Source organism: Oryctolagus cuniculus, chromosome 2 (genome assembly GCF_964237555.1).
Source record: "Oryctolagus cuniculus chromosome 2, mOryCun1.1, whole genome shotgun sequence".
NCBI lineage: Eukaryota > Metazoa > Chordata > Mammalia > Lagomorpha > Leporidae > Oryctolagus > Oryctolagus cuniculus.
Genome location: NC_091433.1, coordinates 140,406,672 through 140,428,711, shown reverse-complemented (window position 1 = coordinate 140,428,711; position 22,040 = coordinate 140,406,672). Strand labels below are relative to the sequence as shown.

General features: G+C 43.1%; 1 protein-coding gene across 4 annotated transcripts in view; it reads right to left on the bottom strand.

Annotated features, from left to right (window-relative positions):
• Positions 1–197: 197 nt before the first annotated feature.
• The window catches only part of TMEM17 (transmembrane protein 17), a 51,844-nt gene continuing 30,001 nt past the window's right edge, over positions 198–22,040 (bottom strand). For 2 of the 4 annotated variants that reach the window (XM_008254355.4, XM_070069074.1), the window contains exons 2-4: positions 2,641–2,744; positions 2,379–2,492; positions 198–1,134 (exon numbers count right to left, since the gene is read on the bottom strand). In XM_008254355.4, coding sequence (XP_008252577.1) covers positions 856–1,134; positions 2,379–2,492; positions 2,641–2,736 — 489 coding nt within the window. In that variant the 5' untranslated portion in view covers positions 2,737–2,744 and the 3' untranslated portion in view covers positions 198–855. Of the gene's footprint in view, positions 1,135–2,378; positions 2,493–2,538; positions 2,745–5,129; positions 5,370–22,040 lie in introns of those variants that run through there. The other 2 variants (XM_002709849.5, XM_017340738.3) reach the window with 2 other exon arrangements.

Genomic DNA, 22,040 nt, shown 5'->3' with positions numbered 1-22,040 from the left:
TGTTAATTTAATGGATATGAAGTAGTTCTTCAGTGAATATGATGAGTACATGAGAACACAAAATTAAATTTAATGTGCCTATTAGAGTGCTCATTACAAAGAAGGTTCTCTGAAATCTTTCCCCTTCCTTCTCCTGCATTTCTGTAGTGTGAAATAATAAACCCATAGTCCAAAAGATCTATATAAAACAGGAATTGTTTGTTGCTGATAGCTTACCATAAATATTTGATAATTTATTATGAAAACATTTTGCATACTGCCACACAAATACTGAACATGGTTTTATGAAAGTTATAATTCTTTGACAAAAATATTTCCTTAATACCATGATAATCTGTTTTCTTCTTTACATCAGTATACCTTCTAAGACTAGGGTTAGAAGTTAACCACAGCAAATACAAAAATTTTGTTTTTTGGTTTATAAATATGGTCTGATGCACAATAATATTGACCAGCATTTCCATGCACTTCAAGAAAAATGGTCTGATACACAGTCAAGATATGGATAACTGACACATTTAAAAGGTACACATTTCTGGTTACAGATCTGAAATGGAAATGTTACAGTAAAACTGGTAAACTTACAACTACCACGCAGAATTTTTCACACTCAAAAAGACCAACATCATCAAACAACAAAGAAATTTGGCATTAGGTGGACAGCATCTAAGTTTCAGTGTTCATACGCCGCTTTCATGCATGGCACAGCCTTATCACTGCCCCTGTCCTTGGGACTCAGAGCTTGAGAGTAAACACACTTCCCTTGTACCTTTCCTCATGCTAGGTCTCTGATGTTTTCCTAACTCTCGCAGTCTTCTAGAATCAACTTTGAGATTTTCATTCAGCAGCACTGGGTCAAATCTCTTCTATACATGACCTCATCCTTCTCATGTCTCCTCTGTTTGCAGAGAGCCGGTCAAAGTCTTGGAGGTGGAAACGAGTGGCCAACTGATTGACCATTTTCCTCAAGGTAAGAAATGCTGAAACAACTTGGAAAGTAAGGAAGATGGTGAAGATGATATGTATTGCTTTTTCCAAGGGCAGATTTGTTAGGCCTTCATTAAAAAGCAAGAAAAGAATTAAAGGCAACTGCAGCAGAAGGCTCAAAAGCCAAAAGCCAGCCAACTCAGGAACCTGCAATGACATGATGAGGAAAAGGATCAGGCCAATGCAGTGTTTTGCTTACACAGATAAACAAGGATTTAACACTACTAAGGATCTACATTATGGACTCTGAATAATTCAAAAGGAGGGTGATGTAGTCCTTCTCCTCAGAGAACCTACAGTATAGATCAGAAAACTAGCTTATATGAAACAGTCCTAGAATGCTAAAAACTTCATTGAATATTTAACTGCAGAATTTAGAGATATTGGACTAAGTGGTACAAGTAGTAACACAGTGATTGGTGTAAGTGAAAGAAAAACTATAAGGATGTAGGCTTTATTTATTCAAAAACTACTTATTTATTTTATTTGAGAAAAAGAGTTTGTGTTTGCTGGTTCACCCTCCAGATACTGGCAGGTCTGGACCAGGTGGAAGCCAAGAGCCAGGAATTCAATTCAGGTTCCCATGTGGTGGCAGGGACCTGCCCACCGTCTCCCAGGGTGAACATTAGCAGGAAGGTGAAATGAGGAGCACAGCCAGAACTCAAACTCAGGCACTCAGATACGGGATGTGAGTGGTTCAGCTGGTGTTGTGACTACTAGGCCAAATGCCTGCCCTGAGGATATAAACTTTGGAAGTTGTGCAAAAGGAGGAAGAGGCAAGAAGGTAAGTAAGCAAGCATGTGAAAGGAGCATGACTGGGAACCAACACATCAACCTGGAATGGAAGGCTGGGCTAAGAAATACCAAGCAAAACACTAAGATGGGCTGGGTGGAGCATCGTTATGAAAGGCCTAGAAAACCACAACCTCTTCAGGCATCCTTCCCACACCCTGGCAACCATAAATGCTTAGGCAGCGTAACGACTCAGAAAACACGGGCCTGGCTGAGGAAATTCGTTTATAACTCCCCTTTCTCTCCTGATTTCTCATTCAGGATCCAAATTAACATGGTCAATTGACCAAATATCTTTGAGACTGATAAGGAGAGAAGAACATTATCAATTCTTCAGTGCTTACTATATTCAGGGACTTGATATCAGTCATTTCACTTAATCCCAACAAGCCCGTGAAGTGTATTTTCCCCATCTTAAAGATGATGAAACCGGGGCTCAAGAGATTAAGCAAAGAGACCACGATAGCAGATGAGCAAAGCTGGAGCCAGGGACTAAATTCAGGCTTATGTCTTTCCACCACACCTCACTGCCTTTAACCTGTTATGAAAACCTTGATGCACTTTGATGCGGTGCTGAGAGAAAGGAAAACGGAACCTACCTTTTCCTGTAGGTTACCCATGTAGCCCAGATATAAACGAATTGCTTCAATTAAGGTTATCAGGACGATAACAGTGATCACAATGAATTTGTAGTAATCAGGCAAGATAGAATACTAAAAGAGAAATAAAACAATAAAGTTTGCAAAACCTCACACTGACCTGGGGTTTAAAAAAATACTGAGACCATTCCATTTCTGGACAGTGTAGCAACATCAAGGGTGCGCAGAAGGGGCCTCGGCAGACGCTAAAGCGCAGACTCACCTTCAGCTGAAGCATCATAATGCAGCTCACCCACCAAAGGGGGAAAAAGTAAGTGTTAAAGTAAAGTGACATCTGCAGTGCCAAACTGGAGACCATCTCGTTATCTGCGGAAGAAAGAGAAAGGAGCACATTCTAAATCCTGGGAGTCCTTTCGTTCCTTAGAATTCATAGCTATAATATTGGCTCAATCAGGATCCAATGTTTAAGCCTATTTATTGTTGACAGTGAAAGAAACATTTATCCTAATACCATTTAGTTCAAATATTAATTATTTGGGGATACATTCCATATTTTTCAGTTACTCTGTCATTTTGCCATCACAGTTTGCTGACCTTTGCACACTACTGCACCAATTAAAGGTGGAATAACAGGAATCCTAGTAAACAGATAATAATTGTCATTGCCTTCTTTGTAGAGTGTTATGTAAAGAGCCTACAAAATGAAAACATACATAAAAATGACTCTCATATACATAATAATTTCCTCAAATTAGGCACATTCCTCTTTTCAACATTCCTTAATCCCACTATTTTTTTTTTTAATTTAGCTGTTTGAAAGGCAGAATGAGGAAGAAATACAGAGTGGATAAGAGAGCTATCTTCCACCTGCTGCTTCACTATCCAAACGCCTTCAACAGCCAGGGCTAGGCCATGCTGAAACCAGAAGCTCCACCTGTGGCTTCCACATGGGAGGCAGGAACCCAAGAACTTGAGCCATTGTTCGCTGCCTCCCAGTGCATTAGCAGGAAACTGGATCAAGAGTGTAGAGTAACCTGAACTTGATGTGAGATGTGGGCACCCAAGTGATGGCTTAACCTGCTGGGCTACCATGCCCACCCCATCCATTCTTCAGTACTCTCTTTCCCAACAAGTTCTTCCTTGACGGTATTCCCTGACCCCAGCACACAGCTCCCTCCCCTCTACACCGTGTAGAAGTGGTAGCAGGGAACCACACACCCCTCCCCACAGTAGCAGCCTGGTGTGCTGAGGAGCTCATGAACATAAACCCAGACCTCCCCAAATCCCTGTGCCTCCAGATGCCAGACTTGGGGTAAGTTATTAAACCTCTTTGAGCCTCAGCTTCATCTGTAAAATGCTAACACTCAGACCACTTCATAGGCTGCTTGTGAGGATTAGAGATGATATAAAGTATTTCATCATAGCACCATGCCTGCTACTCTTAGTAGATACTCTGCAAGTATTAGCCCTCTCCTCACCTATTTATACAGTCTCCTTGAAAGCACAGCCCGGGTCCTACCCATTTTGAGATGTTCACAGAACCTAGCATCTTGCTTCATTCATGGTGAACACCAAACACATGTAAGCAGAAAGAGTGAATTAATAATAATTAAAAAAAAACAAACCGTAATAGGATGTAACCGTGTAGCCTTTTGTGATACACGAGTTCCATTTATCTAAGTTTGATTGTATAATACGTTCTGCTTTTATGAAGGGCAAAAGGGCCCTAAATTAAGAATCTGATTTTAAACCTGAACCCTAAAAAATGCATCCTAAATGTAAGCAAAATCTTAAGAGCAAATTTTAAAATCAATTGCTCTAAACAGAAGATTTTACAAAGATGCTAAAATAAATTTCTTATATTTTTATTTTTCTCCATAGTTGAGTATTTTATCTGTCATTTAATAATGCAGAAACCGGAAGATCTAATTTTTCACACGGCTTTCTCTGTACATCCTAAATCAAGAGGCCTGTGCGGGGGAGGCAGGTGCTCAAGGGGACAGGATAGAACTCTGCCGCTCACTCTGCTTTTCTCTACTCCCTTTACACACACACACCAGGCAGAGGGAAAGACTTCTATTTCCTGGCAGAGTTAAGTGGTGACGGCCACATGAATTTGGTCACAGTATGCTGTCATTGTGATTTAGGAGGCAGAAACTGCCTTATCACTTGTCATCACGTAGACCGCAGCACTTCTGTTAGCAGCTTTAAGGGAAGGCGATTTTTAGGGAGGAGAGGGAGGGGGCGAGTTCTGTGGAAGGCCCCCGTGGTCGGCAGCTACCACTCTGCAGTGCGTCGCGGTTTAAAATGACTCGCGAGACGTTTTTCATCTCTTATGCTGGAAAATGATCCTGTGAGGAACGGACACGTTCTGTTAGGGAAACAGAAAAGGCAAAGCTATTTCTCCAGGCCGGAGGCCGGAGGGTCGGGAAGCGAGATTGCTCGCGCTGCGACGACGGCCTTCTGTGTGTTTTATGTCTGTGATCTCTGCCTGCGTGGCGCTGAGTCTCACGCGGTGCAAAGGGTGACACCACCCCGACTGCCGCGTTTGCAAGGAGTGGGCCGAGCAGCAGCAGCAGCAGCCCGAGCCGAACCCCAGAGGCCTTCAGCCTGGCACCGCCTCCAAGCAGCTCTCCCCAGCGCTGCAGAGAACCAGCTGAAGGCGAAACCGCCATTTTAGGTCTGGGCGAAATCTAGACGCTCCAAACCCCGCGCGGGCCACACCCCCTGCACCGGGCCTCGGCCACTCACCGGGACCTTCATTGTATTCCGGCCCGGTCCGGGTGGAGTCGCTGAACACGGTCCGGCTGAAGTTTCCCAGCCGCTGGCGAACCGGATCTGGCAGCTCCATGGCTGGGCCACAGGGTCCCTCGCCCCCTCAGGCAGAGGCAGGACGGCGGGCGCAGCCGCGCTCTGCGGTTCCCACGGCAACCGGGCGCCGCGAGGCGCGGCGGCCCCGGGCGCGCGCGAGGCCGCACTGCGAGCCGCACTGCGGGGCCTAGGGTGGCCCGGAGCCCGCGTGCCTGAGAGCTGCAGATGGGGAGCTGGCTGCCAGCCTCGGGAGCCCCGCGTCCTCGCATGTCAGCCGTGCGACTCCCTTGATCAGAAACTACAATAAATGACTCAGGGGTGGATTGGGCAGTAGCTTGGTGCAACCTTTACGGGGAGAAAAGCAAAGCACACGCAGAGCCTAAAGGATGTTTGTGACCTCCTGAGAGCGTGTGTGTATGTGTGTTTGGTGATTGTGCACCGATATATTTTTCTAAAAGAAATATAGCAGTGGTAACTATTAAATGTATTGGAATACATTTCTTCTAGGGAATATACTGCAGTACCTTAAAAAATGCTTGCAGAAATATTTGATGATATGGATTAACTTTAAGTATGAAATTAAAAAGCGGGAGAAAAATGAGATGAAGGTAAGGTAGCAAAGTGCGTGCGTGTGTGTGTGTGTGTGTGTGTGCAAGAGAGAATGTGAATGAATAAGTGGAGGGGAGGGGACAGCTTGTCCACACTCCAGAAAACGAGAAAGGCACAGACACGTGTGGTGTGCCCAGATGAAGAAACAACCTTACTCTCCCTCTCAGAGCACCCCCTTGCTAGTCCCTGCCTAGCTCTGTCGCCCCACCCCCAGCTGACTTTTCCTGACTTCAAATCATAGTACAGGGTAGTTTTCCTATTTTCATACCTAAGAAAAGTTATCACACATTAAGTCCTTTTTAAAAACATTGTGATTCGAGTCCCAGCTGCTCCACTTCCGATCCAGCTCTCTGCTATGGCCTGAGAAAGCAGTAGAAGATGGCCCAAGTCCTTGAGCCCCTGCACCCACGTGGGAGACCTGGAAGAAGCTCCTGGCTCCTGGCTTTGGATGGGCCCAGCTCCAGTCGTTGTGGCCATTTGGGGAGTGAACCAGCCAGGAGATGGAAGACCTCGCTCCCTCCCTCTCTCTACCTCTGCCTCTCTGTAACTCTGTCTCTCAAATAAATAAATCTAAAAAAATAAAAATAAAAACATTGCTCTTTTCCCTCAACACTGTCTTTATGAAATTTCTTCTTATTGAATACAGATCCCTTTTCCTTGCTGCATAGGATCATACTATAATAAATGTATACATTCTACTATCAGTGAGCATTTGTATCTCAGGTTGCAGCTATTACAAATAGTGCCACTTTTGGTGTAAAGATACCTCTTGGTAAACATGGGCATATATATATATAGTAGAATTGCTGGGACCTAGGGTCCGTTACTGCCAACAGTCTTCCAAAATGATTATGTCAATTCCTACTGCTGTCCACAATACATGGACATCCCTGTCAATGCACTTCACCAATGCTTGCTGTGTCCTTTCTTCTTAGCCTCACTGGCGGGTATGTGACTCACAGTATTATTTTGCAATCAAAGGAAATAGGTTTGGGAAGAAATAGCTTTGAAACTAGAATTTCGAAATAATTCAACAAATAATGAATACGTCTCTACTAGATTTGGGGATGAGGGAGTTCTATTGCGTTGTTTAGGAGTATCATCCCTCCAGGTAGGGACGTCCAGCCCAAGGAAAGAGAGACATTAAAGCACTCTACATTAAAGCACTCTACTGCAGGAGTACTGATGAAGAAGCAATTGATTGAGACCGGGGTTGTCGGGGAAAAGCTGGCTAACTTCTGTTTCATTTCAAGATGGCACTCAGGCCGTCCTGAACCTCCCTGAAGCTGGCTTAGGTGCCCTCCTCTGTGTTTGCCAAAGCATCTTCTTGTTTCTTAGGTCACAGTGCTGGTCACTCTGTACTATAACTGCCTGTTTATGTGTGGTAAACAAAGAGAACTTAGCAACAGAGAATCACTTTTTGTCAGTTAAACACAGTAAGTTGTTTTTTTTTAATATAAAGGGTGCAGTGAAGCTATAGCACTTATACTTTGTTAGTTGAATTATTATTTAGACAACCTGTTGAGACAAGCAATCAACAGTATGTTCAAATAGCCTTAAACATGTTCCTGTTGGGGCAGGTCTTTAGCCTAGCAGTTAACATACCCATGTCCTATCTTGGAATGCCTGAGTTTTATATATAATCTGTGACCTGACTTCAGCTTCCTGCTAGTGCAGACCATGGGAGGCATTAAAGATGGTTCAAATAATTGAGTTCCTGCCACCCACTGGGAGAACTTGATTGAGTTCACAGCTCCAGCTTCAGTCAGTCTCAGTCCCAGCCATTGTGGGCATCTGAGGAGTGAACCAGTACATGAGAACTCACCAGCTCTCTGTCTTTATGTCTTTCTGCCTGTCAAATACATTTTTGAAAAATTAAAAATATAAAAATTCCCACATTTAATGCAATAATCCAAATCTTGAGGCTCTTTTGGGGTAAATAATCATGGAAACAATATATCTACACCAAGGCATAATTTCCAACATTATTGATATTAATTTAAAAAGGAGGGGGGAATGGGTACTTGTGGTACCCGACCACAGGGCCTCATTAAGCAGATTATGATGGTCATGAAGAGGCAGTAAGCTGTAGTGGAAGAAATACCCTTGGAAACAGAGGGATAAGACACAAATCTCTGAAAATTCTCAATTTACCACCTAGGAACTCTGTGGTCCATTTCAGACCCTCGTTGTGTAAAGTGAGAAAGCTAATACTTTATTGTTATGGTTGATGTGAAAATTACATTATTAAATAATGCTCTCTAAATATGATAGCTATCATTTACATGTCTATTAAAATGATATGTGTGAAGAAGAAACAGCTAGAGTGAAGTCAAATAATGCTAGCATTTACTTTTCTGAATTCAGCTGTGCCAGTTAGGTAATACTGCTGTTGCTTCCCTGTAAAAACCATTGATGCAGTCACCCAAAACAGTCCATGCATTTTAACCATGTTTATCACAAGCCCGAGTGAATTCTTTTAAAGATTTCTTGTCTAGCATTGAAAAAAGAAGTGGGAGTGGTCATTTAGCCTAGCAGTTAAGATGCCTGCATCCCACATTGGACTACCTGGATTCAATTCCCAGCTCTGGTTCTTGACTCCAGCTTCCGGCTAATGCAGACTCTGAGAGACAGCAGTGATAGCCCAACTGATTGGGTTCCTGCCACTCATGTTGTGAGACCTGGGTTGAGTTCCTGGCTCCCAGCTGAAGCCCTAGCCAAGGAGTTGTTTTTGGCATTCTCAGGGAGTGAATCAGTAGATAGGAGTGCTCCTGCTCCTTCCCTCTCTTGCTCTAGCCATCTCCTCTCACGAATCTCTCTTACTGTCCCCCAGCTAAATAATAGTAAAATTATGTTTTAAAAATCATGGAGGAAGAAATGGATAAAATTATGGGTATTTTTCCTTCTAATTTTTAATTTAAATTTCCAATAATCATCCATTTCAGTTAGAAAAAACCTACTAAAAGCAAAATGAGAAGATGGTACACAAATATATTCTAGAGAATCTGAGATAAAAGAAAGTGTGGTTTGGAAAAAATCCTGCTCTTACCGATGTCACAAATGGTCCAAAAGAATCAAAAAACTTCCCCAGTATGATTTTGTTAGTTGATGCTCACAATTTTTATATGCAGTCACATTAATAAAATTGTGAAGTACATAGGAGGAGATCCACTTTTGCAGAAGAAAAAGGCCAGTGTATTTGGGCTTCCAACATCCAGACCTACTACTACTCATTTAGAACCTAAGAAAGAAGAATGGAGTCCCTGTTGTTAAAATCATGGGATACATTACAGAAAGATTAATAAATAGCCCTAAAATAAATAAATAGAAGTTAAGCTTAGTTCTTTTTTTTTAAGATTTATTTATTTTATTTGAAAGTCAGAGTTACATAGAGAAGCAGAGAGAGTGAGAGCGAGAGAGGTCTTCCATCTGATGGTTCACTCCCTGATTGGCTGCAACGAACGGCTTCGCCAATCTGAAGCCAGGAGCCAGGAGCCAGGAGCTTCTTCCAGGTCTCTCATGTGGGTGCAGCGGTCCAAAGACTTGGGCCATCTCCCACAGCTTTCCCAGGCCATAGCAGAGAGCTGGATCAGAAGTGGAGCAGCCAGGTCTCGAACCGACGCCCATATGGGATGCTGGCGATTCAGGCCAGAGCATTAACCCACTGAGCCACAGCGCTGGCTCCAAGCTTAGTTCTTACACCAATGTTGATATTCAGGGTAATAGCAGCTTCTCCAATAATTGTTCAGTGTATATCATTACGAGCTCATTACACTTACGGTTTACATCATTCATTTTCCACAAATATTCTGAGGCTAACACAATGGCTTGCTTCTCTTTCAAAGAGACATAGTTACCTGGTAATAATGTATTATCTTTTATGACAAGACATTGATTTGAGGAGTTTGTTATTCCTTGGCTCAATAAAGATATAAATTCTTCCCACTGGATGCTAATAAGGAGTTTAGAAATACTATATTAAGTGTATGTCATTCAATGCATTGCTTTAAATGAATTGTGAGATATTTCTAAGACTGAATACATTTAAAAGGTAAATTATCTATTTGAATGTAATGTCTTCAGATACGACTCCACATCAGCATCCACATTTATAAAAACTTACTCTAAATTACCTGACATGTAATCTTACAATCCTCAAATTATTAATGGATAACCAAAGCTTTGAATCCCTAGTATAATCTATTCTATTCACAGTACTTTTCAAAGGTTTATAAGAAAGAATCAGACTATGAATTACATAGAAAGTAAAATCTCATGAAAGGAATTTTTCACACTATATTCAGTGATATTTCAAGGCTGACTTTTTAATATTTTGTCTTCAAATACAGCCCCATTCAGAATTTTTTATTAGAAGATTCTTTCCCTTGTAAAGTTCTGTGGTTCTGGGGCATTTCTGTATGTCAGCCTACCACATGCCCATTTCTGCCATGTCCAGCAGCTGCTCCATGTGGCAAACTGTGCTCAAGTTGGGAATGTCAAACCCGGGGGACAGGGTGGGACCACACAGACTCCCTGAGGACACCTCAGATCAGTCTAGCTGATTAGCAGCAAGTAGTCATTTTATTGAATAATTAATAAGTTTAATAGTGATAGTTTTCCTATACTAAAATATTTTATATCTTATGCTATATAAAGTATAAATCCTATTCCTCTTTCTGGCAAAATTAATTTTTATCTGTTTTTGTTTTGTTTTTTATTGCTTTTCCCACACTAAATATTGATTCATGGTTCCATGTTCCCTTTGACTTTGTGCTATTGAGGATTAAAATGCTTTGTCTTCAATAGTATTTTGCATTGCTTAGTCATGTGCAATGTTGGTCCTCAGTCACATTGAGGTTAGAAGAGTAGAAATGTAGCCGGCGCCGTGGCTCAATAGGCTAATCCTCCACCTTGCGGCGCCGGCACACCGGGTTCTAGTCCCGGTCGGGGCGCCGGATTCTGTCCCGGTTGCCCCTCTTCCAGGCCAGCTCTCTGCTATGGCCAGGGAGTGCAGTGGAGGATGGCCCAGGTGCTTGGGCCCTGCACCCCATGGGAGACCAGGAAAAGCACCTGGATCCTGGCTCCTGCCATCGGATCAGCGCGGTGCGCCGGCTGCAGCGGCGGCCATTGGAGGGTGAACCAACGGCAAAGGAAGACCTTTCTCTCTGTCTCTCTCTCTCTCACTGTCCACTCTGCCTGTCAAAAAAAAAAAAAAAAAAAAAAAAAAAAAAAAGAAGAGTAGAAATGTTATAAATGGACAAGTTAGTATTAAAATGAAAATTGTACACACAGGTAAAAAGTTCAAAAATATCTGAATTATTTATTATATTTATGTAGATGAGCAACATAACTCTCCAAATTTTCTTGAAGATATTTGCTTTGCAAAATAGAAAATCATAGCAATAATTTCTCTATCCTCTTTCCCATTGTATTTTTAGTTAATATAGAATTATTTTTCCCCTCAATACTTGATGTGAAGATCAACAGTTGGAAGGTCTGGAGGTAGGTACAATACGATGTCAGGGGTTTTTCCCTGGGCCCTGGCTACGGTCTGGTGCTGTGCCAAGACAGTGGCAAGTGCACATCTTTTAAGTCGAGAACCACCCATAGTGAGGCCAGGGTACTAGGAAACAGCGCTGCCACACACACTCCCCAACCACCCTGCCCTTGCTCCTACAAACCCTCGAGTGTAAGAAAGGGGAGAGTAGACAGAGGCTGGCTTTTTGTGACATACACTGCTTACACTCCATTCTTCATGTTCACGTGAAGGAGGGGGTGAAGTTTACCTCTTCTCTTCAAAACCTAGAGGGGCCCTCAAGAGAACTGCTCGTGAGGTCCAGAGAAGCCCACCCTTCCCCCATCTGCTAGGTGGAGGACTGGTGATCACCTCCCCTGTCACCTCCCCTGGGTCAGCAGAGCACTGATGCTTCCAGGACAAGGAGAGGGAGCAGCAGAGAGATGGCTTAGCTGAGGGAAGAGGCCCCCTCTTAGCCCACGTCCTCATCTCTAAGAGGAGCTGCCAGCTGGACCCGTCGTGGAGCAAGATACGCCTCAGGGAACTGGGCAGTGGGAAGGCCCTCCAGGACCCCTAGCCAAGGAGGGAGCCGGTGCTTGGATTGTCTCCACTGCTGGGAACGTGGGAGCTCGCACAGGCCTGCTAGCGAAGCTCCTTACGAGAGGAAATTGCAGCCTTCCTAGGGAAGCCAAGGAACAGGCTGACTTCCTCATTCCTCCTGCCTTAATGTCAAAAGGCAAGTGCAGAAAGCAGGAAGGGTTTTCAAGATTAGAGACCTCCCCATCCCTGCACCTCCACCCACATACGCTCCAAGCCAGTGGTAACAGACTTGTCTGCCTTTGGGCAAGCCCGAGGATGAAGGAGGACATGAAGAGAAGGAAAAAAGTCATTTGAAATTCAGTTTGAACAGAACTGAGTCTTATGTGCTAGAATGAGATGATCCTAACAACTTGAAGAGGCTGTTAAATAAATAGAATCATGTCACGGTGTGGGTAATAGAATTGACAGCCAGCAAGAAAATGGGGGTGACACTGCAGTTAGCAAGAAGGGAGGATTATTGGAAATCGTGAGCCATCTCACATTTATACTCAGTGAATCAAGATTAGTCAAGGAAGTAGTCACAAAATCAGAGTTCTGATTTTCAGAGGGAATGGGATGTTCTATTCTGAATAACAAACTGATAAGACTGATATCAGTTCAAGCAAGAATGGTTTTATGTTTTAAGAAAAAAAAATTTATTTTGACCGAAGTGTAAATGCATGCAAAAATGCATGCAGATAGTAAGTATGGAGCTTCATGGATTTTGACAAAGTTAACTTGCCTGAGTAACCAAATCAGAACATAGAGCATCAAAATCAGGAAATGGAGCACCCCAGAACTAACAACCTAGAGGCACCCCTTTAAGTCCCCTCTCAGTCATTATCCACCTTCTTTTCCCAAGTCATTACTGTCTTGGTTTCTATATCGGTAAATTAATTTTGCCTGATTTTTATATACATAAAGTTCTATATCATGCACATTTTGTGTTGGCTTCTTCTACTCAACACTACATTTGGGAGATGCATCCAAGTTATTGCTTGTAGCAGTAGCCCACTTGTCTCTGTTGCTGCATAATATTCTACAGTTTGATTGTGCTGTCAATTTTATTCCTACAAATGGTGACAGCATCTTTTTTTTTTTTTTTTGTACGTTTTTCCCCCTTAGTTTGGGCTGTTGCAGGGTGCTGCTGTATCTGCTAATATTTTATTTAGGACTTTCACATTTATATTCATGACAGATTGAGCTGTTGTCTGCTTTTGGTATCAGGATTTTAGTGACCTAATAAAATGACTGGAAATATTTGCTTTTTCTGTTCTCTGGAAAAATTTGTATAAGATTGGTGTTTCTCCTATTGGTGTAAAGCGTTTGAAAGAATTCCTCAGAGAAGCCATCTGTGCCTGGAGTGTTGGTGGGAAGGTTAGGGATTCAATTTTTGTCTGAGATGGAAAACTATTCAGATTTTCTATTTCTTCTTCCTCTGCCCTGGGAATTTGCACACTTGTAGGAACTGGTCTTGTTGGCATGTGTTTGTCATTTCCTCCTATTATTCTATTGCTGACCATAGAGTCTGTATCTGGGCCTCCCCTGACGCTGACTGCCTTTATCTTCTCCGCTTTTTTTCTTGACCAGCGTTGACCAGAGTGCGGCAGTTGTATTAGTCTTTTTAAAGAAGCAATGTTTGGCTTGTTGGCTTTCTCTGTTGTCACTTTGTTACCTGTTGCATTATTTTCTAGTCTGATTTTTTTTAAAAAAAGATTTATTTATTTATTTGAAAGTCAGAGTTACAGAGAAGCAGAGACAGAGAGGGAGAGAGGTCTTCTATCCACTGGTTCACTCCCCAAATGGCTGCAATGGCAGAGCTGTGCCGATCTGAAGCCAGGAACCAGGAGCTTCTTCCAGGTCTCCCATATGGGTTCAGGGGCCCAAGAACTTTGGCCATCTTCCACTGCTTTCCCAGGCTGTAACTGAGAGTTGGATCAGAAGTAGAGCAACTGGGTCTCAAACCATAGCCCATATGGGATGCCGGCACTGCAGGTGGCAGCAATACCCACTATGCCATAGCACCAGGCCCCTAGTCTTGTAGAGGAAATACGGCCATGAACAGAGACAAAGAAAGAAAAGCAAGCCCTTCCTCCCAACACAGACCTTGAAAAGTGGCTGCTTGCAATTAACTAGTGAAGCAACTGCCCACTGTTATCTTGTCCAGGGAGGGAAGAAGTCCTAAGCTCTGCTTCTGTAAACTCCAGCCATAAATCTGTCCTAATAAATCTGCCCCTGGTATCTCTTCTACAAACATAACTGTGCCCACCGACCATTGGAAGCATGGTTAAGTCACGTAGGCTGCAATTAAACCCACCAATGCTGTAACAGCTACAGTGTGATGCTGATGAAACTATAAATATTGTAAGAAACAGAATTGTCGCTCAGTTCTTGGGAAGTGATTCCAGCTGAGCCCGCTGTCGTAATAAACTGCTTCGATCCTCCACTATCTGTGGTGCCTGTTTGAACAAAGGGAGTCAGGTTTCTGTAACAGTCTGATCTTTATTGTTTCCTAGTTTCTACTTCCTGTGGCTGTAGTTTTTTATTTTTTCTTTGAATAAGACTATTCTGAGGGATATACTGATCATTGGTTTTTATATTTTTTGATTTATTTTTTATTTATTTGAAAGAATTACAGAGAGAGAGAGAGAGAGAGAGAGAGAGAGAGTGTCAGTCTTCCACCCTCTGGTTCACTCCCCAAATGGCAGTAATGGCTATAGCTGGCGTGAACTGAAGCCAAGAGCCAGGAGTTCTTCCAGGTCTCCCATGTGGGTTCAGAGATCCAAGCACATAGGCCATCTTCTACTGATTTTCCAGGCACATTAGCAGGGAGCTGGATTACAAGTGGAACAGCCAGGACTCTAACTGGTGCCAATATAGGATGCCAGTATTGCAGGGCAGGGCTTTAACTGCTGTGCCACAGTGCCAGCCCCATACTATTCTGTTTTGGTATAAGCATTAGAGTTACCAATTTTCTTTTTAGTTTGGTTTTTACTGAACTCCATACATTTAAATGTATTTTTATTATAAATTTGTTAAAAATATATTCTAATTTCTATTGAGAGCTTTTGTTTGACTCATGGTTTATTTAGACATGTTTTGCTTTTGTTTCTATACACTAGGAATTTTTAAGTTATTTGTGAGTTTTTAAAAAAATTATTTGAAGGCAGAAGTGGGGAGGTGATGCTCCCATTTGCTGGTACACTCTCTAAACGCCTGCAAGCTGGAGCTTGGAGCCGGAGTCAGGAATGAAGCCAAGCACTGCAGTACAGGACTGGGGCATCTTCACTGCTAGACTAAATACTCAGTCCTCTAGTTTTTTGTAATTGATTTCTGGCTTAATTTTAGATAGTATAGTCGGTATTATTCTAATCCTTTGATGTTTTGTTGAAACTTAGTTTATGGCCCAGCATATGATCCATTTTTATAAATGTCCAGGTATACTTGAAAAGAATGTATTTTGTTCAATTGTTGGATTTAATTTATATAAGTTCAAGTAGGTCATATTTTTTAAATTACATCATTAAAATTTTCCACATTCTGACTTTTTGTCTGTTTATTCTGTCAGTCATAGAGAATGTTAAATCTTCCATTCTGATTGTGAATTTGTCCATTTCTCCAGTTAGTTCTATCAATATTCTTTTTTAAAAATAATTTATGTATTTATTTGAAAGTCAAAGTTACACAGAGAGAGGAGAGGCAGAGACAGAGAGAGGTTTTCCATCCACTGGTTCACTCACCAAATGGCTACATATATCACAGTACTGACCCCTTAATATTCTTTATGATACATTTTTAAAAGAATTATTTGAAATGAAGAGCGATTGAGAGAGAGGGATACACACATACATACACACACAGAATGAGAGAGAGAGAGACTTCTTTTATCTGCTAGAGAGAGAGAGAGAGAGAGAGTCCTTTTATCTGCTAGTTCACTCCATAAATGACTGCAGCAGCCAGGTCTGGCTAGGTGGTCACGAGCCAGCAACTTCAACTAGGTCTCCCATGTGGGTAGCAGGAACTCAAACACTTGGGTCATCATCCACTGCTTCCCAGGCACATTCGCAGGGAGCTGGACTGGAAGCCACTTCAAAGATTTAGCTTTGTTTTTGGTTTTCAGTTTTTGGCTATGACATGTCTAGATATAAATTTTTAATCTTTTAAATGCAGATCTCTTGAGATGCAAAATGCTTTTGATCTTTTGGATTTTTAGAAATATCTTGCCATTATCTATTCAAATTTTCTCTACCCTACCCCCAAATTTTATCTTTTTCTTTTCTTTTTTAATGAATTTATTTGAGAGTCACAGTTACAGACAGAAAGGTCTTCCAATCTGCTGGTTCACTTCCCAAATGGCTGCAATAGCTGGAGCTGGGTCTACCCAAAGCCAGGATCCAGGAGCTTCCTCCGGGTCTCCCATGTGCGTGCAAGGGCCCAAGGACTTGGGCCATCTTCTACTGCTTTTCCAGGCCATAGCAAAGAGCTGGATTGGAAGAGGAGCAGCTGGGTCTCGAACTGGGCCCCAGTCTGATGCTCAAGACAGTGGCTTAACCCAGTGCGCACCACAGCGCCAGCCCCTATTTCTTTCTTTTAATTTCTGGAGCTCCAGTTATATCTAAAATGGTAAGTTTTTACTGTCTCACATGTATAATGCTTTAAAAATGTGTTTCTGGGGCAGGCATATGGTGAAGTGGGTTAAGCCTCTGCTTGGGATGCCTACATCCCATTTTGGAGTGCCTGGTTCAAGTCCCAGCTACTCTGCATTTCAGATGCACCTTCTTGTGAATATGCATGGGAAACAGAGATGATGGCCCAAGTGCTTGGGTCTCTGCCAACCATGTGGGAGACCTGGATGGAGTTCCTGGCTCTTGGCTTCAGCCTGGTCTAGCCCCGGCCATTGTGAATCAGAGCATGGACGATTCTTTCTCCTCTCCCTTCTCTTTCTTTATGTCAGCCTGCTTTCAAATAAATAAATCTAGCTTTTTTAAAAAATGTACTCCTGTCTTCTTTTTTCTTCTCATAGTTTTTCTTATGAGTATATTTAGAAGCAAACTGCTAGCACCAGGCAGAGTATGTTTTTGAACTAATGGTATCACTTTTTTTTTTAAAGAATTATTTTTTTATTTATTTGAAAGAATTACAGGGAAAGGTAGAACCAAAGAGAGAGAGAGAGAGGTCTTTCATCTGTTGGTTCACTCCCCAAATGACCACAACGGCCAGAGCTGAGCTGATTCAAAGCCAGGAGCCAGGAGCTTCTTCTGGGTCTCCCACATGGGTGCAGGGGCCCAAGGACTTGGGCCATCTTCTACTGCTTTCCCAGGCCATAGCAGAGAACTGGATCGGAAGTGGAGCAGCCAGGATTTGAACTAGCACCTATATGGGATGCTGGTGATGCAAGCCGGGGCTTTAACCTGCTGTGCCACAGCGTCAGTCCCTGATGGTATCATTTAATCTCGCTTTCTTCTCTGCCAGAATTAAGGGATTAGTTCACTCATCACAGCAGTCACAGTGCCTATCATACCCAGAATCCCTTTCTAGGTGAAAATGCCTCACCCATCGGCCTCTGCTCTGCAGTGGCAGCCAATGAGACAGGCTGTGGGATTAGGGGTGGTTCAGTGTGGGAGGGACTAGTCAGTCAAGTTACAAAAGGAGAGCAAGGCAAACCCTGAAACTGAGGCAGGCACTTGAGGAAGGCAGTAAAGACAGCCAAAGCACTGCTTTGGCTCCTGGCAGCTATTTAGGTCTAGGTACAGGGTTTGTAGACTTAGGAAGGTGCTGTGAGCCTCTCTTCCTTGCATTGAGAAGGTAGTAATCAGCCAGAGAAATGTGACTGAACGCGTATCTGCGCTTCAGCAAAGTGTTTGCATGAGACAAGTGGGACCTTATGGACAAGATCGGGTTGTTTCCACTCAATATGAATGTAAATCCCTGAACTAGAAACTTATCAGCTGAGTATACCCGAAGGACTCTAATGAGTGAATTGCTTCAGGCTGGAAGGAGGGGTTTTGTGGTGTTGTGAGGTTCTCTCCTTGACCCTTTTCTATTCAGCACTGTTATCATCACGTAAGCATGCTTATCAAATTCACTGAGGAAAAACTGCTCAACAGGATCCTACAAGCTGGAACAATGGCTAAGTCTTGATGAGATAACATTTAGGGAGCAATTTGGACTCCAAAACTAATATATTATTATTGCCAAACACTTAAAAAACTGTGAAAACTGTTTCTTACAATCCATTTTTTTGAAAAATAGCATTATGATCATAATATTATTTTTGAAATCTAAAATTTATTTCATTCACAGTATTATTTTAATATACTGTAATTCATTTCACCAGTCTTCTCTAAGGATCATCCCATAATACTGTTTAAAAACTCTTTTTGCTCAAAAATGCTAACCATTACAAAAATGAACTATTCTCTCAATTGTGTGACAGTATTCAAACAATATGCTATACATAGATAATTAGAATGCACCCACATTTTTTACCTTTAAGAATATCATGAATATCTTTTAAGATTTATTTATTTACTTGAAAGTCAGAGTTGCAGAGAGAGAGAGAGAGAGAGAGAGGTCTTCCATCTCACTCTCCAGTTGGCCTCAATGGCCAGAGCTGTACCTATCTGAAGGCAGGAGCCAGGAGCTTCTTCTGGGTCTCCCACGTGGATGCAGGGGCCCAAGGGCTTGGACCATCTTCTACTGCTTTCCCAGGCCACAGCAGAGAGCTGGATCAGAAGTGGAATAGTCGGGACTATAACTGGTGCCCACATGGGATGCCAGCACTGCAGGTGGTAGCTATACTCACTATGCCACAGCGCCAGCCCCATGAACATTCTTATCAACAAATTTTATAGTTATTTAAAATATTTTTTTCTGATAAACTCCTAGAAATGTGAAATTCCTTGATGCATTTTCTTGTTGCTTCACTAATGGATATTATGAGTTTCAAAATTCCTGACAATTTTTTAGATACAAATTAGAATCTTCTTTTGTCTTGATTTTCTTTAAATGCTAGTAAAATTGAACTTTTTTCATGTTTATTAATCATTTTCATTTTTTTTTTTTTTTTGGACAGGCAGAGTTAGACAGTGAGAGAGAGAGAGAGAGAGACAGAGAGAAAGGTCTTCCTTCCGTTGGTTCACCCACCAAATGGCCGCTATGGCCAGCGCTGCGCCAATCTGAAGCCAGGAGCCAGGTGCTTCTCCTGATCTCCCATGTGGGTGCATTGCCCAAGCACTTGGGCCATCCTCCACTGCCCTCCTGGACCACAGCAGAGAGCTGGACTGGAAGAGGAGCAACCAGGACAGAATCTGGTGCCCCTGCCAGCACCGTGGCTCAATAGGCTAATCCTTCACCTGCGGTGCCGGCACCCTGGGTTCTAGTCCCAGGTGGGGCGCTGGACTCTGTCCTGGGTGCTCCTCTTCCAGTCCAGCTCTCTGCTGTGGCCCGGGAGTGCAGTGTTGGATGGCCCAAGTCCTTGGGCCCTGCACCCACATGGGAGATCAGGAGAAGCACCTGGTCACTGGCCACAGTGACCACTGGGGGGGTGAACCAATGGAAAAGGAAGACCTTTCTCTCTCTCTCTCTCTCTCTCTCTCTCTCTCTGTCCATAACCGCCCCAACCGGAACTAGAACCCGGGGAACCTGTGCCGCAGGCGGAGGATTAGGCAAGTGAGCCGCGGCACCGGCCATTTCTGATTTTTTAAAAAACTTTATTTTATTTATTTGAAAGAGGTCTTCCACTTGCTGGTTCACTCCCTAAATGGCTGCAACAGCTGAAGCTGGACTGATCTGAAGCCAGGAGCCAGGATCTTTCTCCAGGTCTCCCACGTGGGTGGCTGGGGCCAAGACTTGGGCCATTTTCTGCTGCTTTTCCAGGCCATTAGCAGGGAGCTGGATCAACAGTGGAGCAGCCGGGTCTTGAACTAGCACCCATAGAGGATGCCAGCACTGCAGGTCAGGGCCTTAATCAGCTGCACTACAGCGCCGCCCCCCATTTTTTATTTTGGAGCATCTATGTGTCTTCTGTTCTTTTCAACTACGGTGTATATCTTAATGTTTCTTAAGCACTTTTTTATATTAAACACATTAACCAGTTTCTGAAATACACACTGCAAGTGTTTCTTCCAAGTTTGTCATGTGCCTTTAAGAATTATTTACTTATTTATTTGAGAGGCAGAGAGAAAGAGAGATCCCATCTGCTAGTTTATATCCCAAATGCCCACAACTTTCAACTGGGGATTGGGCCAGGCCAGACCAGGAACTGATGCAATCAGGATCTTCAATGTAGGTGGCAGGAGCCCAATTACTTCAGCTTTCACTGTAGCCTCCAGGGACCTCCATCATCAGGAAGCTAGGATCAAGAGCCGGAGTCAGGTTTCGAACCCAGATACTTCAGTAAAGGATGCCAGCATCTTCACCTAGGCTAAATGCCTACCCCATCATTTACCTTTTGTGTATGAACCTTTATTTGTGTGTATGAACCTTTATTTGAGGATTTTCGTTTTTAAGAAATCAAGTCTGTCAATCACTTTTTTTGTTCCTCTTGTTCTTTAATGTCATGCTCAGTTAAACAATCCTCAAATTACGTGATTTTAATGTATATCTTCTATAATATTTAGTGTAAATAGATGGAAAAGCAGATCCTAGGTTCAGAATACCCTTTAGATATCCTCTGGATGGAGGAACTTGGAGGTTGCCAGTATCATTGTACTCTGGCTGCTGAAAAACTTCTGGGATCTTGGGACTCACTAATGAAGCTTTGAGGCCAGAGCCAGGAGGGCTACAGTACTGCCCTGCAGTCACAGGTTTCCAGCTTCACAGTTTGACGTGTAAATGCTTGAGGTTGTTTATTTTATTGGCTGATATTTGAACTATTGTTGGGTAAAGAGTCTGTGTGGCATCCTCAAGCTAAGGCAAACAAATTTTCATAGTGAAGTGGGGTACATAAAAAAATAAAGCTTCAACAATTTGTTTATTTAGACTCCTAAGTTAGCTTGAGTTTTCCTGATACAACTGCCACAAGCATTAAAGTTAAACAGCTCTGGGGCTGACCCTGTGGTGTAACAGGTAAAGCTGCCGCCTGTAGGGTCGGCCTCCCAAATGGGCACTGGTTGAGTCCTGGCTGTTCCACTTCTGATCCAGCTCCCTGCTAATGCACCTGGGAAAGCAGCGGAGAATGGCACAAGTGCTTGGGTTCACTCCCCAAATGGCTGCAAAGGCCAGGGCCAGGAGCTTCTTCCAGGTCTCCCACATGGGTGCAGGGGCCCAAGCACTTGGGCCATCTTCTACTGCTTTCTCAGGCCACAGCAGAGAGCTGGATTGGAAGAGGAGCAGCCAGGACTAGAACCATTGCCCATATGGGATGCCGGCACCACAGCCAGAGGATTAACCTACTGCACCAAGGTGCTGGCCCTCATTTTAGACTATTTAAAGGAAGTATTGTTATGCAGAACAGGGATTAGCTTTCTGTAAACCCCACTGTCCTCACCTGACCTCTTCAAGGCCCATAGGAAATCTAATCAGGGTCAAGAGAAGGAGGCAAGAGGAAGAGAGAGAGAAACTCTGGGGGAACTTTGAAGAGTGAGAGTGATCCAAACACATGATAGGGCTGCCTCAAGAGAGGGAAAGTCCTTGGTCCCTGGATGCTTTCACCCAAAGCCTGAGTGAACACGTGGGAATGTGGCAGGGTTCTGGTGGTGGGCAAGTAAGGGGCTCCAAATCCTTGTGACCCTACTGTGTGTGAGTACTGAGTCACGTGCAGGCTATGTGACTTGGCAACCGCGTGGTGGGCCTTGTATTTCCTCCCCGCTTAGCAAACAAAGCAGACGTTCACAGAAACTAAAAGACTTGCCTGGTATCATGTGGGTGGTAAATGGGAAGGCCTGAGTCAGGCCCTGCAATCTGCTTCCAGAACTTAACTAACCAGTGCACTCAATTGTCTGCAAAGAGTGGCTGGCTGCAATGACCTTCAAGATTTCTTCAGCTGTTTGTGGAGAAAAATTATGGCCAAAAGGTCACAGTAGTAAAGAGACATTTTGTTGGCCATTATGGCAGGTGGTTGTCATTTTCAGTATACAACCTTTAAATTATGGATAAAATTCAGGTTTTTGAAAAATCTACCCATCATTTCTAAATGAGAAAACTTG